General features: G+C 35.6%; 2 protein-coding genes across 2 annotated transcripts in view; both read right to left on the bottom strand.

Annotated features, from left to right (window-relative positions):
• The window catches only part of kifc3 (kinesin family member C3), a 47,186-nt gene extending 40,792 nt beyond the window's left edge, over positions 1-6,394 (bottom strand). Inside the window, exon 1 of the mRNA XM_065260450.2 lies at positions 6,186-6,394. The gene's annotated coding sequence lies outside the window, so the exon portion shown is untranslated. The remainder of the gene's footprint in view (positions 1-6,185) is intronic.
• Positions 6,395-7,391: 997 nt separating this feature from the next.
• The window catches only part of cngb1a (cyclic nucleotide gated channel subunit beta 1a), a 35,674-nt gene continuing 26,208 nt past the window's right edge, over positions 7,392-16,857 (bottom strand). Inside the window, exons 29-37 of the mRNA XM_073815664.1 lie at positions 16,500-16,622; positions 16,270-16,411; positions 15,749-15,908; positions 15,580-15,677; positions 15,176-15,259; positions 11,842-11,960; positions 11,561-11,707; positions 11,083-11,251; positions 7,392-8,858 (exon numbers count right to left, since the gene is read on the bottom strand). Of these exons, the coding sequence (XP_073671765.1) occupies positions 8,607-8,858; positions 11,083-11,251; positions 11,561-11,707; positions 11,842-11,960; positions 15,176-15,259; positions 15,580-15,677; positions 15,749-15,908; positions 16,270-16,411; positions 16,500-16,622 (1,294 nt within the window). The 3' untranslated portion in view covers positions 7,392-8,606. The remainder of the gene's footprint in view (positions 8,859-11,082; positions 11,252-11,560; positions 11,708-11,841; positions 11,961-15,175; positions 15,260-15,579; positions 15,678-15,748; positions 15,909-16,269; positions 16,412-16,499; positions 16,623-16,857) is intronic.

Below are 16,857 nucleotides of genomic sequence, written 5' to 3' on the forward strand. Positions count from 1 at the left end.
GAATTAGTGTCGTCTGCTTTTAAATGCCGTTTTAAAGTTTAAAATAACTGATCAACACGAGTGCCATAATACAGCTGCTTGTTTAGCAACATTAAAACCATATGTGCATCTACAGAGTCCACACCGCATATGAGAGAGTTGCAATGTAACGCCGCTGTGGCTTTATTTTTATAACTGACTGGAAACTTGACTTTCACCTGGACATGTGATATGCAAGTTTTTCATCAACATTATCTGTGTGAAATATAAACATGATGATCATCTGCCAACTCGACTTTTTCAGCACGTCCTCTATTAATTACGGAGAGTCTGCTTTATTAACGGCTTCACTCTGCGCGTAAGTTAAACATTTCTGTTCTGTACTTTATTACTCGCATATATTTCTACATATTTTCAACAAAGGAACCAACAAAATATAATATAAATTGTTGTGAATAGCGTTTAAGCTTGACAAAATTTAAATGACTAATGATCTTTCCCACTTATTTTGTCTTAAATAAAGATTCATTCGTTTTTATACTTTATTAGAAACACGTAAATTTATCTACTTATATATTATATAAAATGGCCTATATTAATATGCATTGTCTATGTATGGCATTCGTTTTGTACATTTACAGGTGCACAAATATACTGGTTAATTTTGATTTCATTAAGACACCGTTGTGTTCTGTATTGACTGAGGCTCTGTACATTTTTTTTTTAATTTAATGGTACATAAAATAATTTGTAAATTTATACATGGATATGTTTCTTGACTATGTTTGTGTTAATAGCCTACACACGCTGGCTGTTGAGGCATTTTGCACTTCCAGATATCTATGTGCACTTTTGTTCCTTTGCATATGAATTTAAGAAATTATCTTTAATTTATTAGTGTTTATAACATTCGTTTTAACCAAAAATATACTGTGCATGATTTGTTTATATTATTGGGGCTTTGTGCTGCGCCCTCTTGTGGGCTTTTAGGAGTATTTTCTCCAAGATAAAGTAGGTCTTTATAATTCGAATATAATTCGAATTTTATTATTTTTCAAGGACGAATTTCGAATGTACTTGTTCAGCCATTTTGACAGCCCTAGTAGTTACATCATCTACTAAGACAAAAATCCTTGATTATTGCACCAGAATTAGAGTACAGTATAGCCATATTGGCTTAGAAAATTGCAACTTTTAATTTTCCTTCGGTCTTAGTACACAATGTAACTAAAAAGAGTCAAGTTTTAAATACGAAAAATATCAAAACTCTTTGGTTATTTTTGAGGGCAATGCTAATGGTCTAATCAGATTCAATGGATTATAAGCTATGCTAAAAATGGTACCGCAAGATCCGGAGATCAGCTGACAAAACAGTAAAAATCAAATGTTTAACTCTAGGGGAGCTGGAAAATGATCATATTTAAAAAAAAAAATGTCAAGATGCACACCTGTAGTGTTTTTTATAAGGTATGTTTGTAAAAACTTTATAAGTGACCTATTATTAATAAGGACTAGTCCTGGATTAGCCTAAACCCTGTCCTGGAAACCGCTCCAAAGTGCAGTTTACATAGCTTGTTTATAAGTTCGACTAAGCTGTAGCTAGAAAACGTCAGTTTTGCAAGTTCTTTTTTTACATTTTTAATTTCCCTGTGCAAAATAAATTGAAAAAGTATTTTTCTGATTTGCTATTATGTGTGCAATGCACAGAAATGCACAGGCCATGATAGCATTAAATAATACAGTATAATGAGTAAATAAACACAAGCTCTATTGCTGATGATGACTCAATTCTCAGGAATTACAAATACTGTATAGCAAATAAATAAAGTCAATATAAGTCGGAGTTAGTAAATGATCCCAATGATCCTGATAAGACTTGACAATACTATCTGGCCAAGGTACAGCAAACAAGGTAAGCGATACAGACACCAAAAGATTACTGTTTAACTACAGGCAAACTTTTCCTTTTGACCAAAACCAACCTATTTGAAACTACATGATAAATAGCACATACAAAGAAATAATAATAATAATAATTATAATAATAATAATAACACACTTTGTTTTATTTAGTCAGTTTTACAATTACTTTTGGCCAACTGTCCCTATGTCATTTAAACTTACACAGATCGACATTTAAAGGTGACATACAGGTAGGTCTCTAGTTAAGCGGCTAAGCCAGACATGACCACCTCAGTTAAGCAGCTTAGTGCAGAAATACATAGCTCTTCGTTTCAGCAAAGTGAAGGTTGGGATTGGGAAAATAACATCTGCCACCACATTCAGACCTTTAATGTAAAGAGACAGTGGGCGGATAAATGAAAAAATAAAAAATAAACAAAAAAAGTAAAAATAAAAAAGACTTGACAGAGAAATGAATCTGTAGCTTATCTGTCAGACAATGCGTTCAGTTTGTGCTCTATTTTAGGAAGAAATTACAGAGTAACAAAAAGGGTGGGAAACCACTAAATTATAGGCTTAATTTCCACTTACATATGATGCATTACCTCAACCATACTTTTTCTTCATTCTGTCAAAGAAAAATCATGTATGCATGTTGTTATTCAGGGAACTGGTTTCTTTTTTCGCAAAATACAGGCGTTTATAACTCAGGGCAGAAGAGTAAGGATCTGTTTAAACTTTATAAAAAGTCATAACACAGGTTTGGTCCATCCTTATAAGCTGTTGCTTCATGAATGAGTCAGAGTCTCCACTGAGCCATATACCTAAATGCACGTGGTCAGACAGATATGTTTTGGCTGTCAGACATCTGTTTTACACATGTTCCCTTTACAGAAGCAGTCAGCAAAGTTTCTGCCCGGATATTGCCAGAGGATTCAAGGATAAAGGCAAAAGAGAACTTACAACCTTGCAAGCATTTTAGTCTTTTTCAAAGGTGGCCAAAGAACAATCATGATAATCTATTTCGACTATGTGACGCAAATATACATTAGTATAATGAATTTCCATAGCTGCTTCTATTCATTTAGACAAACTCACACCCGAACCCACAACAAAAGCATATGAATGTCACAGTCAAAGTCATACATAACAGACAGAAGACTGACACAAGAAGACCACAGCACCATCTACTGGTTTGGGCTGGTTTCTCACATAGAGGATAGTGACTGGTTTCATTTAAGACAATTATGTAACATCGTAAAATATTGTTTATGAAGAAGTCACTAAGCCTGTATGAAGTACAGGGTGTGACATGGTGACTTAGTCTGACTGGAATCCTTTTCCTGGGGAGTTTGGTTGTTAGCACAATTAGTTAACATAAAATTAATAAGTTATACTATATATAGAAATATTGAGATTAAATACTGAAAAAAAAACTATATCTTTAAGCAAAATAAACGTGATTAACATAAATATTTGTGATTTAAGAAATTATTTAAGTAATTACATTTTTATAAAATTCTAATACAAATTATGTATTATTAATGGATAGCTTTATGACATGTAAGCAGGGAAATCTGGCTGTCTGACACTTTAACCTGACATTCTGATGTTCATATCACTTGTTAGGCTGTCTAATTTATAAGTTTCACTCCCCTTACAAAGGATACACAGGTTAGCTTAATTTGCACAAGACAACAAGTGTATACACCTAAACACACACACACACACACACATACACAGTAAATAATTGACTTGTAAGGAATGTACTTTAGGGCATATAGGGATAAAAGAACCGGACGAGGCGGCCCAACGTGTTAATGGATTCAGTTTCAATCCCATCTGTCACAACAAGAGTGACAAAACGAAAATCAACTGAGCTGAATGCAATTAATTTCTAATAGACAGTTAACAGACATTTCTGTGAATTAAAAGGTTGGTATTGTAGTATATTATATATTATATAATATGGCGTTTGAGTCTAAATACTTGGTTTTTCAAGTCTGCCGGTAGAGTACGAATTAAGAGCAGTTCGAATTTACAGAAACATGCAGTTGACCTGCCTGACAGATCTGAAAATATTGACCCTTTTGCCTCCAAAACTTGATTTCATGTAAAATCAAGATTGATACAACATAAATCTTGTTATGATTGCTCTTTTCTGTTGTTTACGGAGCATAAAGGTGACTTTGTTAATACAGTGGTGGCCATCATAAGGAGATTTTGGTCATTTTCCAATCTGGTGCCCTCAAAGTCCAAACCTTAACCCCATTGATCAAATTTGGGGCGAGTTGGAGAATAAACTGCACTTGTACATTTAAAGGAAACCCTTTGGTTTAAGTTGCAGAAGGCATAGTATTATATAACTGATGAAGTTCTGAGGAAAAAAAACTGTGGCACTATGGCAGAGAGATGTATTGCTGCTGTAATTGCTGTAAAAGACCAAATATTAAAGTTAAAAGTGGATAAAACAGTACCGGAGGCAAAAAAGTAAATATTTTCACAGATTTGTCAGGTGTTCTAATAATTTTGGATAGGGATGCACCGATATTGGTATCGGCCTCGATTACACATTTTTTAAAGTACTCATACTCGTTAAAAGTCCCCCGATACCAGGGGTCGATACCACGGTCTGAGAAATGTCTATGTTTGAGCGGCGTGTAAGGGGTTAATGCCTCTTGTGTTGTCCGAAGAGGCAGAGTTTACAACAAACTGAAAAACTAGTCCCTTGTTTTTTTGTAAAATTATATGACTAAAGCTGTTACCTGTAAATTTAAATCATGTTTTTTATTAAGTACTCGGTATCGGCAAGTACTGAAATGCAAGTACTCGTATTCCAAAAAAGTGGTATCGGTGCATCCCTAATTTTGGACACCACATTTTACCCTGACCCTAAACCACATTAATGTTTTAAAGTAATAGGGCTACATAAACTACACTATCATCATGTAAACAGACTCGAAACACATTTAGTGAGAGCCCATTTTTATTATAGCAACCATTGATGTTTACTATAATTTACTATGAAGGGTAGGCACAGGAAAACCCAAGACGCGACGCAAGGTGCCGCATGTGATCATAGACCAAACAGTTGGCAAAATAGTTCAACTTAGAGGGATAGTTCATCCAAAATTCTGCATTATTTATTCACCTTAATGTTATGCTAAACCTTTATGAGTTTTTTTATTCTAATGAACACAAAAGAAGATATTTTGATAAATAATGGTAAGCGCACACAGTTACCATAATCATTGACTACCATAGTAGGAAAACAAATATTATGGAAGTATTGTGAAAATTAATGATGAAAAAGAAGATAGTCATGGTAATCACACAGTTGATGGTACCCATCGAATTCTATTGTATTTTCTTACTATGGAAGTCAATGGTCACAATCAGCTCAGCTGTGTGCTTACCATCATTTATCAAAATATCTTCTTTTGTGTTCATCAGAAAAAAAATTCATACAGATTTAGAACAACATGAGTATGAGAACAAATATGACAGAATTTTCATTTTTGTGTGAACTATCCCTTTAACGCAAGGGCACGCGCTGTGTGAAAGTGCCATATAAAGTTATAGACCGCGTTCCTACTGCGTCTGTTGCGCGCATGAGCGCGTAAATGAACTTTAGCACAAACAACCACAGCGCTCTTTTCAAAATGTATCAAGAAGCGACTTCAGCCACTGTTTAACCAGAGAAGTTAAAGCAGCACTAGAAACATAATGACCCTGTGAAGCCAGTCGAAACCACAACTGGAGTCCAAACCACCAGTGACATGATGACTGATAGGAGATATATTCATACAACATCCGCTGGGCACACCCAGACTGTGATACAACAAGAATCTGGGATTTACCAGTAAAACACGCCTAACAGTTAACATAAATAACTGTCTACATGTGATAGAAGCAAACTGACGTAGTTCAATAAAAAGTAGTCTTAATAGAAAGCGTAACGTTACTTTCGAGAAAACACAAGCAGATGAAACATATGTATTTAATGCTTCGGAGAATTATACATGATACAGAATAGATTAGGCAAAAAAATACACATTTCTCTTTACCCTGCACCTGATAATTTTCAAATAGTTTCACGATTCTTTCACTGACAGACACCAGGAGAAAAATACGACATTGGCTAACGTTACTACCTTCAATAATTCTGGCATTTTTATTTAACGTTACCATTAAATACTTAAACTTACAAGACAGCATATGTATGGAATCTGCCGCAGATAAATGTAAAACAGAAGCAGTATTATGAAGGCGCGTTTGATAAATAAGTGAAAGAATGTGCTTACGTCTCAGGCCAGCACGCCAAACTCCTTCCTCTGCACGCCGTTTCCTCCTTAAAATCCTTTATTTCTGCTTTAATTTGACTCTGTCGTGTGCTTATTTGGAAAAAAGCATCGTTACTTGTGACAGTTTAAAGCGTTGAACGTTCTCGTCAAGTTAAGAAAAACCCGGCTGAGAAACAGTCAGCACGAGACGCGCGCGCACACAGCTGACTGCAGTGACGCAAGCGCCCCGTTTCCTACAAGAAAAAAAGCATTTCCCATGCCATTAGGAACACTTTTCATTCTTTCTCAAGACTTTTATAAAAACAACACACTGGGGCCGTTGCTATAAGTAAATCTCTTTTATTCAGAAAATGTAATTCCAAAAACGGACAAATTTTATTTATTTAACCTGTTTTAAAAGTGACTCATATGAAGTTTGCTGCAGATAACCCATTTACAGTGGGATTTAGTAGTCTAAACGATTTGCTTTGATCAAGCTTTGATTTAGGAAATAATGCAAACTATGAAAGCATATATGTTTTCAAACGTGTACACTTACTGTATGCTATATCAATAAACATTAATAGGCTAAGGCTACCAATTCATAATTCTTTTCACAAAATAGCCCACAGCACTCAAAAGTGCTTTAAATAATATTAAGTGATTATCTTTAAAATTATTGTGGCCATCGTACACACACAAAAAACATGGAAACCATGGAAACATCTGAGTCACAAAATATACAGGATTCTTACATAAGAACTCATTGTAATGCTTGAGTGTCATTATGGCTCATCATGATTGAGTTACAGTCAAGTGTTTATTAATGTACTTAACTGACTAGCACAAGCCTAAAAATCCATGCATGCCGCTTTAAGGTGTAGGCTACACTCAGCAGTCACTTAGTAAACCCAGCATTGTCTCCTAGATTACCGCCTTTTCATATTTCCTGCTTCTGGTCTTTTGGAGCAAGAAAGGGACAATGAAAACTTCCTTGTTCTTCCTGTGCCGTTTCTGTCAGTACATATGTCTGTCCATGCACTGTATCACATTCAGTATGCAAAAAAGATTTTTTTTTACTTTAATTCCATTCATTTTTACATACCGGGTTATTGTGTAACCATGGGACAAATTTTTATTGGTGGGTCCCAAAGTATATCTGGATAGGGAATCTCATGGGGTCTCCTTGAGATTACTGTTCCTACATATTTCCACACATTTTCTAACCCTTTATCTATTTATCTTCTGAAGAAATAATTGCAGCCTGACCTGAATGATGAAAGCATTGTGGTGTATTTTCCACTCACTGCAGCTAAATGTATGTGTAACTTTCCATTTATAGATTATTTGAAGCACATTCACACTGGTAGTTCAGCATGAACTGACCTGGAAACAGTCAAAATCATTGCTAATTGATTAGTATTGTCTGGACATATCAGAAGGCTATCAAATGAGCCATGTGAGGTAAGGGCCCTTCACAGTAGATTAGATAGGAGGAGCATGCATTCACATACTTTCATCACATATTAAATCATGTACTTTCACAAATCATTGCAGAATGTTTTAGTGGTCTTAACAAATTTGTGCAGCTCCCTAGAAGCAATATATGAAAGACATATAACACTACTTGATTTTATAACAATGCATAAAATTCTCTTCACGTGAGAAAGGAGTGCAACACTTCATTGCAAAACCAAAGCTCCTCCAACAATAACAAAGTGCAACTAATAAACAAATATGCCTGACCAAGGACACATGGACATTGTACAGTAAGCAGTTGCACTGCAAAATAAAAGTGCTCGTGGGTACATAAGATTGTGTAAAGAGGGATTCCACTAATGTAAAAACAGGACACTGACGCAGCAGTCTTGGAGTTTGTTCAGCCTGTGTTGTGGAATATAGTCAGAGTTACTTTCCATTACACATCTTTCAAAGGCTTAATCTGATTTTAGGATCCCAATTGATGAAGCAGTTTAAATGTTAAAATACAATCCCATTTTAACATGCAAAGACAACTATAAACTATTTACAGTAGACTAAATATACTTCCTCTGTGTAGCTTTCAACATTATTCAGTTTGTTTGAGCATCTAGACAGAGCAACCATGCCTCAAATAAGTGGTGTGAGTTTGAAGTGGAACTACAGTCTCTGTTTGTCTAACCATAGGGGAACGTTTTTGGCTTAGAAATTCAAATCACCTTTTCATTTATTATTCAAACAGCAATAATGGAGTATCCGAGATGGCAGAACATTTGGAGAACTTCTAGGAACTAGAACTTTTTACGATAAAAGCTAGAGATGCCTAAAATGTTCCCCAAAGGTTCACATGTAGCCCAAATGGTGAAAAACTTGGGGCAGATAGAAAATAAGAACATGAGGGTTGCATAAATGGGCCTTAGGCTTGCTACCATTTCCCTCCATTTCTCGCCCTCTTCCTTACTCTCACTTCTTTTCAGTTTTTCCTGGTTCTTCCTCTCCCCGCTGTACTGTCTCCGCTGGGCTGACTTCCACAGAGAGGATCTCCTCTCCCTCAACACGTGGAGTCATGCGGATAATCACGGTGCTGTCTGTCGTCTCTGATACCATGTCATCTTCATCTGGCACATGAAAACGAGGAATCGGTGAACGTCGGTGGATAGGGGAGGGAGGAGGAATTGGACCTGTGGCAGTGCTGCCATAAGCAGGAGTGGATGGCTGAGAGAAAGATTAAAAAAGATTGGTGTTTTTAGAGCTGATGGTGAGGTGTTGTGAGAAACAAAACAATGGCCTTAAACATACCCTAAGGATGCAAGTGAATGCAAAACTTGCGTTGCATTATTAACATTGCTGTAAGGGGGCGCTATAATTAATATAAAGGGTTAACCGTCTCCCATGGTTAATAAAACACTCTGCATTATAAACGTTGCTGTAAGGGGGCGCTATAATTGATATAAAGGGTTAACCGTCTCCCATGGTAAAAACGTTCTTCATTATTCACGTTGCTGTAAGGGGGCGATATAATTGATATAAAGGGTTAACCATCTCCCATTGTTAATAAAATGCGCTGCATTATTTACGTTGCTGTAAGGGGACACTATCATTGATATAAAGGGTTAACCATCTCCCATTGTTAATAAAATGCGCTGCATTATTAACGTTGCTGTAAGAGGGCGCTATAATTGATATAAAGCGTTAACCATCATCCCATTGTTAATAAAATGTTCTGCATTATAAACGTTGCTGTAAGGGGGCGCTATAATTGATATAAAGGGTTAACCATCTCAAATGGTTAATAAAACGCTCTGCATTATAAACCTTGCTGTAAGGGGGCGCTATAATTGATATAACGGGTTAACCGTCTCCACTTGTTAACAAAATGTGCTGCATTATTAGCATTGCTGTAAGGAGATACTGTAGTTGATATAAAGGGTTAACTGGCTCACATTGTTAATAAAATGCGCTGCATTATTAGCGTTGCTGTAAAGGGGCGCTATAATTGATTTAAAGGGTTAACTATCTCAAATGGTTAATAAAACGCTCTGCATTATAAACCTTGCTGTAAAGGGGCGCTATGATTAATATAAAGGGTTAACCATCTCCCATGGTTAATTAAACGCTCTGTATTATAAACCTTGCTGTAAGGGGGCGCTATAATTGATATGAATGGTTAACCATCTCAAATGGTTAATAAAACGCTCTGCATTATAAACCTTGCTGTAAGGGGGCGCTATAATTGATATAAAGGGTTAACCATCTCAAATGGTTAATAAAACGCTCTGCATTATAAACCTTGCTGTAAGGGGGCGCTATAATTGATATAAAGGGTTAACCATCTCAAATGGTTAATAAAACGCTCTGTATTATTATCATTGCTGTAAAGGGCCCTATAATTGATATAAAGGGTTAACCATCTCAAATGGTTAATAAAACGCTCTGCATTATAAACCTTGCTTTAAGGGGGCGCTATAATTGATATAAAGGGTTAACCATCTCCCATTGTTTACAAAATGCGCTGCATTACAAACCTTGCTGTAAGGGGGTGCTACAATTGATATGAATGGTTAACCATCTCAAATGGTTAATAAAACGCTCTGTATTATTATCATTGCTGTAAAGGGGCGCTATAATTGATATAAAGGGTTAACCATCTCCCATGGTTAATAAAACTCTCTGCATTATAAACGTTGCTGTAAGGGGGCGCTATAATTGATATAAAGGGTTAACCATCTCCCATGGTTAATTAAACGCTCTGTATTATAAACCTTGCTGTAAGGGGGCGCTATAATTGATATGAATGGTTAACCATCTCAAATGTTTAATAAAACGCTCTGTATTATTATCATTGCTGAAAAGGGGCGCTATAATTGATATAAAGGGTTAACCATCTCAAATGGTTAATAAAATGCACTGCATTATAAACCTTGCTGTAAGGGGGCGCTATAATTGATATAAAGGGTTAACCGTCTCCACTTGTTAAGAAAATGCGCTGCAGTATTAGCATTGCTGTAAGGGGACGCTATCATTGATATAAAGGGTTAACTGTCTCCCATGGTTAATAAAACGCTTTGCATTATAAACGTTTCTGTAAGGGGGCGCTATAATTGATATAAAGCATTAACCGTCACCCATTGTTAATAAAATGCTCTGCATTATAAACGTTGCTGTATGGGGGCGCTGTAGTTGATATTAAGAGTTAACCGTCTCCCATGGTTAATAAAAGGGGTTGCATTATTAACGTTGCGTAAAGTAACCTGCGATAAAATATTTCAAACAGAGATGGCGACAGGGAGGCAAATTACAAATTGCAGCTTTAAACTGTTGAAGAGTTTATACATGGCTAGCTACTGTAAATAGCATGGCTAACATTTATTTTAACATTTATGACAGCATTTTTTGGAAACTTATGAAGTGTACATTTTTCATTTGTTATGTAAAGTACCTCCAGAGATGCCCCTTTATAAGTCTCCTTCAGCTTGGTGAATGTCTGTCCTTTGGCAACCTCCAAGGCAGCTTTGAAGAGTTTAGGGGTCTCTGGCCGTGGAGGGATGACCTCGCCTGTATCCTTAACCTTTTCTTCTGTGGGTTTCTTGTCTTTGGTCAGCATCTTTCTACGGAAGGACACACACACAAAACACATTAAACAAGGGTGCTTAACCAATCCTCTATGTTTCCCTGATAATTAAAAAGCACCGAAACGAAAAAAAAAAAAAAGGATACAGAGAACGAGTAATATGAGGATAACAGCAGAATGGCACAGAGAAATAGATATTTAACAATTGCTAGTACTAAGGAGATCTGTGAGTGTGATACAGAGCTATCAGCGGCTCAATCAGGCCACTGCATTAGACTGTGTGTGTGTTTGTGTATGAAAGGATTTTGGGGGCTCTTGGTGCAGATTTGAGCTCCAATCCCCTCACTTGGCCTTCTTGCGCAGAAGCTTCTCAGATTCGGGGTAGTGCACTAAGATTTCCGCAAGGTCCTTCTTATCCAGGATGAAGAGGTTAGCAAAACCGTGGGCTTTTACATTAGCCGTTCGTCTGTTTCCACCACCACCCGCAAGCAAACTGAAGAACATTAAACACATGAGTTAGTTTTAAATACAGTATGTGTTTGAGGTAACAAGTGCAATGCTAGCTAACCACATATTCCAAACTGTGCAGTATACTGAAGTATGTATTTAAGTATTTGGGTCACTCACCTGATTTCCCCAAACACAGAGCCAGCTCTTAAAGTCACAAACACAGTCTTCCCATCAGGCCCTCCTACCACCTGCACCTCTCCAGCTTTGATGATATACATCTCTCTGCCAATCTCACCCTGACCACCACAGCGAGCAGGATAAGAGTCAGTTCAAAACATTAAAAGATAAAAGACACTTTCTTTGATGTGACTTAACTCAGTGTGCTTTGAGAATCTAAAAATAAAGAGTCAACTTCAAACATACACCGCAAAAAATATATATAGGATACAGGATACCATGGGTCTGTTGAATGCTTTATTCTGATTGGTTGAAAAATGTTCCACAGGTGTTGATTATTTTTCTGTAACGTAACAGCGTGAGGTGAAGCCAGCGCAGAGTTTGAGCAGCCATCTTGGTATCCCCAACTGGCAGAGGGCGTCATTGACTTACATTCAAAATCATGATCTAAATTCACCCTGTTTACAGCATATCAGTCACACAAAATAAATGTTTAGAATTTGTGTACATAAATTAATTGTTAATTCTGGTGTTATTTGCAATGTTTATCTTCTTTAACTCTGGGACCCTGTACCGGGTCCAGAATTATCTTATTTTGACTTAATATAAAATATTCCTGTAATTTTTAATGGTCTTTCATGGACCCAGTACCACATATGAGATACTGTTTGAAAGCTTAGAGTCTCTACTTTCTGCAGATATGCATCACTTTGAGATATCTTTCACTGTAAGAAAGTTATTTACACTTAATTTACACTATCACCCCCCCACAATTTTGTATATGATTTTAATATTCACGTATTTCATATTTTTCAAGTATGACCAACATGGGCAAGTCTTATATCAAATAAAAGCTCTCACTCTCAGGAATAAAGCTACATCGTTATTTTTGTTCTATTATTATCACATATTCAACAATCGTCGAATGAATAATGAGGTAAAATATGGTCTTTTGTAAACATATGGGAAACTTGAGTGTGATCTGCCTCAGATAGCACAGATAGCCACAAATGATACATCATCTTTTATTTTAGGTCCTACTCTAAAAAATGAGTCCATTCACAGCATTTTCTTTAGTTGTGTGCATATATAATCCCTTGCTATTTATTATATGTGCAAAACAAAAAATTAATATTTATATGAAAAATGTATTTTCACACCCTTTAGTAAAATGAGAATAACTTTTGAATGCGACATGCTAATGAGTTCATTCTTTTTTTGGGTGTTTACTGTCTGCTGCTGGTAACAACCAGAACTGTCTGCAGTCTGCTAGAGCACACAGAACCAGAGTTATACACTATCACAGACAGTGTTTACAACATAAAAAAAGACAATTTGGTGTTTCATCATATGAAAAACAACATAAGTAACATTATTTGTCACAAACAGCAGCTTTTTATGTAACTTCAAAGGGTTTTCTTTAAAATGATATAAAGATATTCCATTTATTCCACTGTATGTGGTTATGGGAGCACTTCAAAGAAATTAAATACAAAAAGGGTATTATTCCTCCCTCCAGTTGGAGTAAAATAACTTTTGCATTTATTATGATAGAGAAAAAATTCCTTTTACCTCTGTAAGCTGGCAATAGCTGGAATCAAACAAAACTGTCTGTAGGTTTCGTTACCACTCAGGGCCAGAGTTATACACTTTTAAATACAGACTTTAGAAAAAAACATCAAAAAGCGCCTAATTATTTTTGTGTTTATTAGAGGACTGACAACACATACAACCATGTTGACCACTTTTAACAGTGTTTTATGTAATTTCAAAGGGTTTCTTGTAAAATGATACCAAACTTTTGTATGTGCACCTCTGCATGTGGGTATGGGAAGCTTTTGAAATTTGGTAGGGCAAATCCAGGCGGAAATCCCCAAAATAGCCTCAGAGTGTAAGAAGTTATGTTTTAATCGGGCAGGATAATGGATTTATAGAAAACGTTAAGGTGAGTGTGTCTGCTGCATTCTGTTAATGACACGGATATAAATAAAGTTTTTTGACATTAAGCTACACACTTTAGGTAACTTGTAAAGATAACATAATTACAAAACCAGCAAATATTGCATGCACATACGGTACAAAGCATGATTATTTATTTAGATTTCAGAATGAGCACGTTACGTAAATTATTTCTTATATTATGTATATAATATCTAAAAATATATTATATTGGTTACATTTTACAATAAGTTTGTATTTGGATGCAATACAGTTTTTTACAGACACTAAGACACATTTCTCAATACTTAGGTCACTTTTGCAAAACTCTTCACACAGTGAGCACAACAGATGTCTATGTGGGCTAAACTGAGGATCAATTATTATTGCTTTGGCACAAAATGCATTCAATGACTACATCTCTCAAATTTTCATGAATTCTTTTCTCACTCAAACTGCCAAAACTCTAACACAAATCCAAAACTGAATAAGACAGAAATTTGCAACATTTCTACAGTAATATTTTAATGAAATATATTTTAAATCTTAAAAAATGAAATGCTATAAAAAACAATTGGACAATTGGACCAGCCACAGCTGTCCAGAGCCGAGTAGATTAGCATTACTATTGTATCTGTATCAGTGAATGGTGTGTATGCAAATTCTTGTATTTTGGAGTTAAGCATTGCAAAATAAATAAATAAATAAACAACATAAAACACTGACGAATTTGCATGATGTCTGATTCATTACAGTAAAATTATAAACAGAGATGTGTCCTTGTTTTACACAAGAAAACATTGTATATTGCTACATGTTGTTAGTTATTTTTAGGTTACTGTTTTGTGGGTGACAAAGTGTGTTTGTCCGCTGTCAACCTTTGCTAGTGTTCTGGATAAATGAGTTGATTTGAGACCTGAATAAATTGTTTTGGTAGTTGTAGTGCATTTTGAATGTGAAATGAACTGATTTGCCAAGCAGAAAGCTGGTTAGGAGAACTGTGTGAAGAGTTTTGCAAAAGTGACCTAAGTATTGTGTCCTAGCGTCTGTAAAAAACTGTAACTAACATGAACTGACAATGAGTAATATAGTTGATCAGAATTTAAAAACTTTCAAAAAAAGTTAATTTAATTTCTAACATGAAATGACAATGAGTAATATATTTTATCAAAATGTAAAAACTTTCAAAAAAGACATTTTAATTTAATAAATTTTATTCCAGTTAATTCCAGCGTAATTTTTGCAGTGTACTGGATAAGAATAAATATATCTGACTTATAAATAAAATATTATCACAACTACGGCATTGCAATATACACATTGTAAAGTATAGTTATCATATAATTAAATATTGTTATATCTGTTATTTCTTATTACATAGAGTTATATGTTGTACCTTTTTACAGACAAAGTCTTCTGGAAGATAAACCACAGACTTCAGTCTCTTTAGCATGTCAAATATCATCTGTCTGTCACAACCCTGCATTGAAGAGAAAACTCAGAGAGTCAGAAATAAATCTTATAAACAACATTTTGTCAGTGGGGTTTCCTTTATCCATTTAGTCCCATTAGTCACAATAAAGAAGGTTTACATTTATAAATCTATAGGAATTTTACTGAACGCTTTTTTAGTGCATTTACTGCAAATTCTGGGATTAATTGAGAATAAAAGCATCTGCTAAATGAATAAATGTAAATGCAAGTTGTAAAACACTGAAAGGCCAGCTCACACGTTTTATAATCAAGCCTGACTGGCTCAAACTGGAATGAGCTGATTTTACGGCCTGAGGGTTTGCTCACCTGAAAGAGTGCTACTTTACTGACTATGGAGTAGTTGACATCTGCAGCGATGTCTAGACGCATCTTATCGGGCAGCTGCATGAGTAACTCCTGCTCATCTAAAGACACACATACCAATTTTACCGACACCTTCTTAAGACATGTAAAGATGCAATTAGATTCTGCTTACCCAGCATGCCTTGCGACTTCCAGGTGTAGTCATACCAGGTCTTCACACGGTTTTGGACCTCGCGGGGGATCTTGTAGGAAGACATGTATTTTACAGTACTGTCCACACAGTGTCTGTAGTACGCCTCACCAGCTGTGGCAGCTCCGACAACATCTCGCATCTACACACACATAAAACACAGCAACTTTATACTGCATGGAAAAATATCACAATAATGCAAAAAATATATTTTTTAGGAGGATCTATTGAAAGAAATGCAATATATTGTAATATACAGAGCTCTATATTGTGTATAAAGATCTTACTTAATGAATCGTCATGTTTTAATTATCTTAAAATATTAAGTTTTTATCTACATACATCGTGCAATTCACCACCTCACCACTAGTTGCGCTAAAATCCACACAGTGCACCTTTAAACAAAATATTTCCTTTTGCTCTCTTTTTATTTTGGGTTGAATTGTGGACATGTAGGAAAAGTTTAAAAGTAAGGCTTTAGTGCATGTACTGAAAGCTCTCACCTGACCAATCATGATTGAGAAAGCAAAAACTCCCACAAAGTAGTTGACAAGCTGGAAAACGATTTCGAAGACGGTTGTGGGATCAGGCAAACCTCCAATGGTGATCAATGTCTTCACAGCGAAGTAATAACAGCGTATATAACTACAGCACACACAAACTAAAAATTATACACAAACTAAAAAGTTTGTTGACTGTATGTAGTATTGTAAGTGCACACATGTCAGATCACCTGTTTCCTTTGCCATTATAGACCCATTTGGTGGAGCCCAAACCTTCATAATCAGACCCCCAATAGAAAATACAGGCATTACAGTGCAGTGAATAAAGCAGGTATGCGCTCGTCCGGATTACTCTGAAAAGAGCCGTTTTAGAAAAATACAAGGAATTATAAAGTTACAAATAATGAGGATTAAAATTAAATTAGCCATTTTAAAGAGATGACAAAACTTGTAGGTAAAAAATTCATCCAGACTTTCCTCTGTGGACCACAAACTATGATATTGATGTATGAGTATTTATCATAAAAAAATAGGGTTATGAGCTGTCGTGCAAGTATTTTTGTTTTGTTTTCAAGTTATCGAAACATC

Source organism: Paramisgurnus dabryanus, chromosome 9, assembly GCF_030506205.2.
Source record: "Paramisgurnus dabryanus chromosome 9, PD_genome_1.1, whole genome shotgun sequence".
NCBI lineage: Eukaryota > Metazoa > Chordata > Actinopteri > Cypriniformes > Cobitidae > Paramisgurnus > Paramisgurnus dabryanus.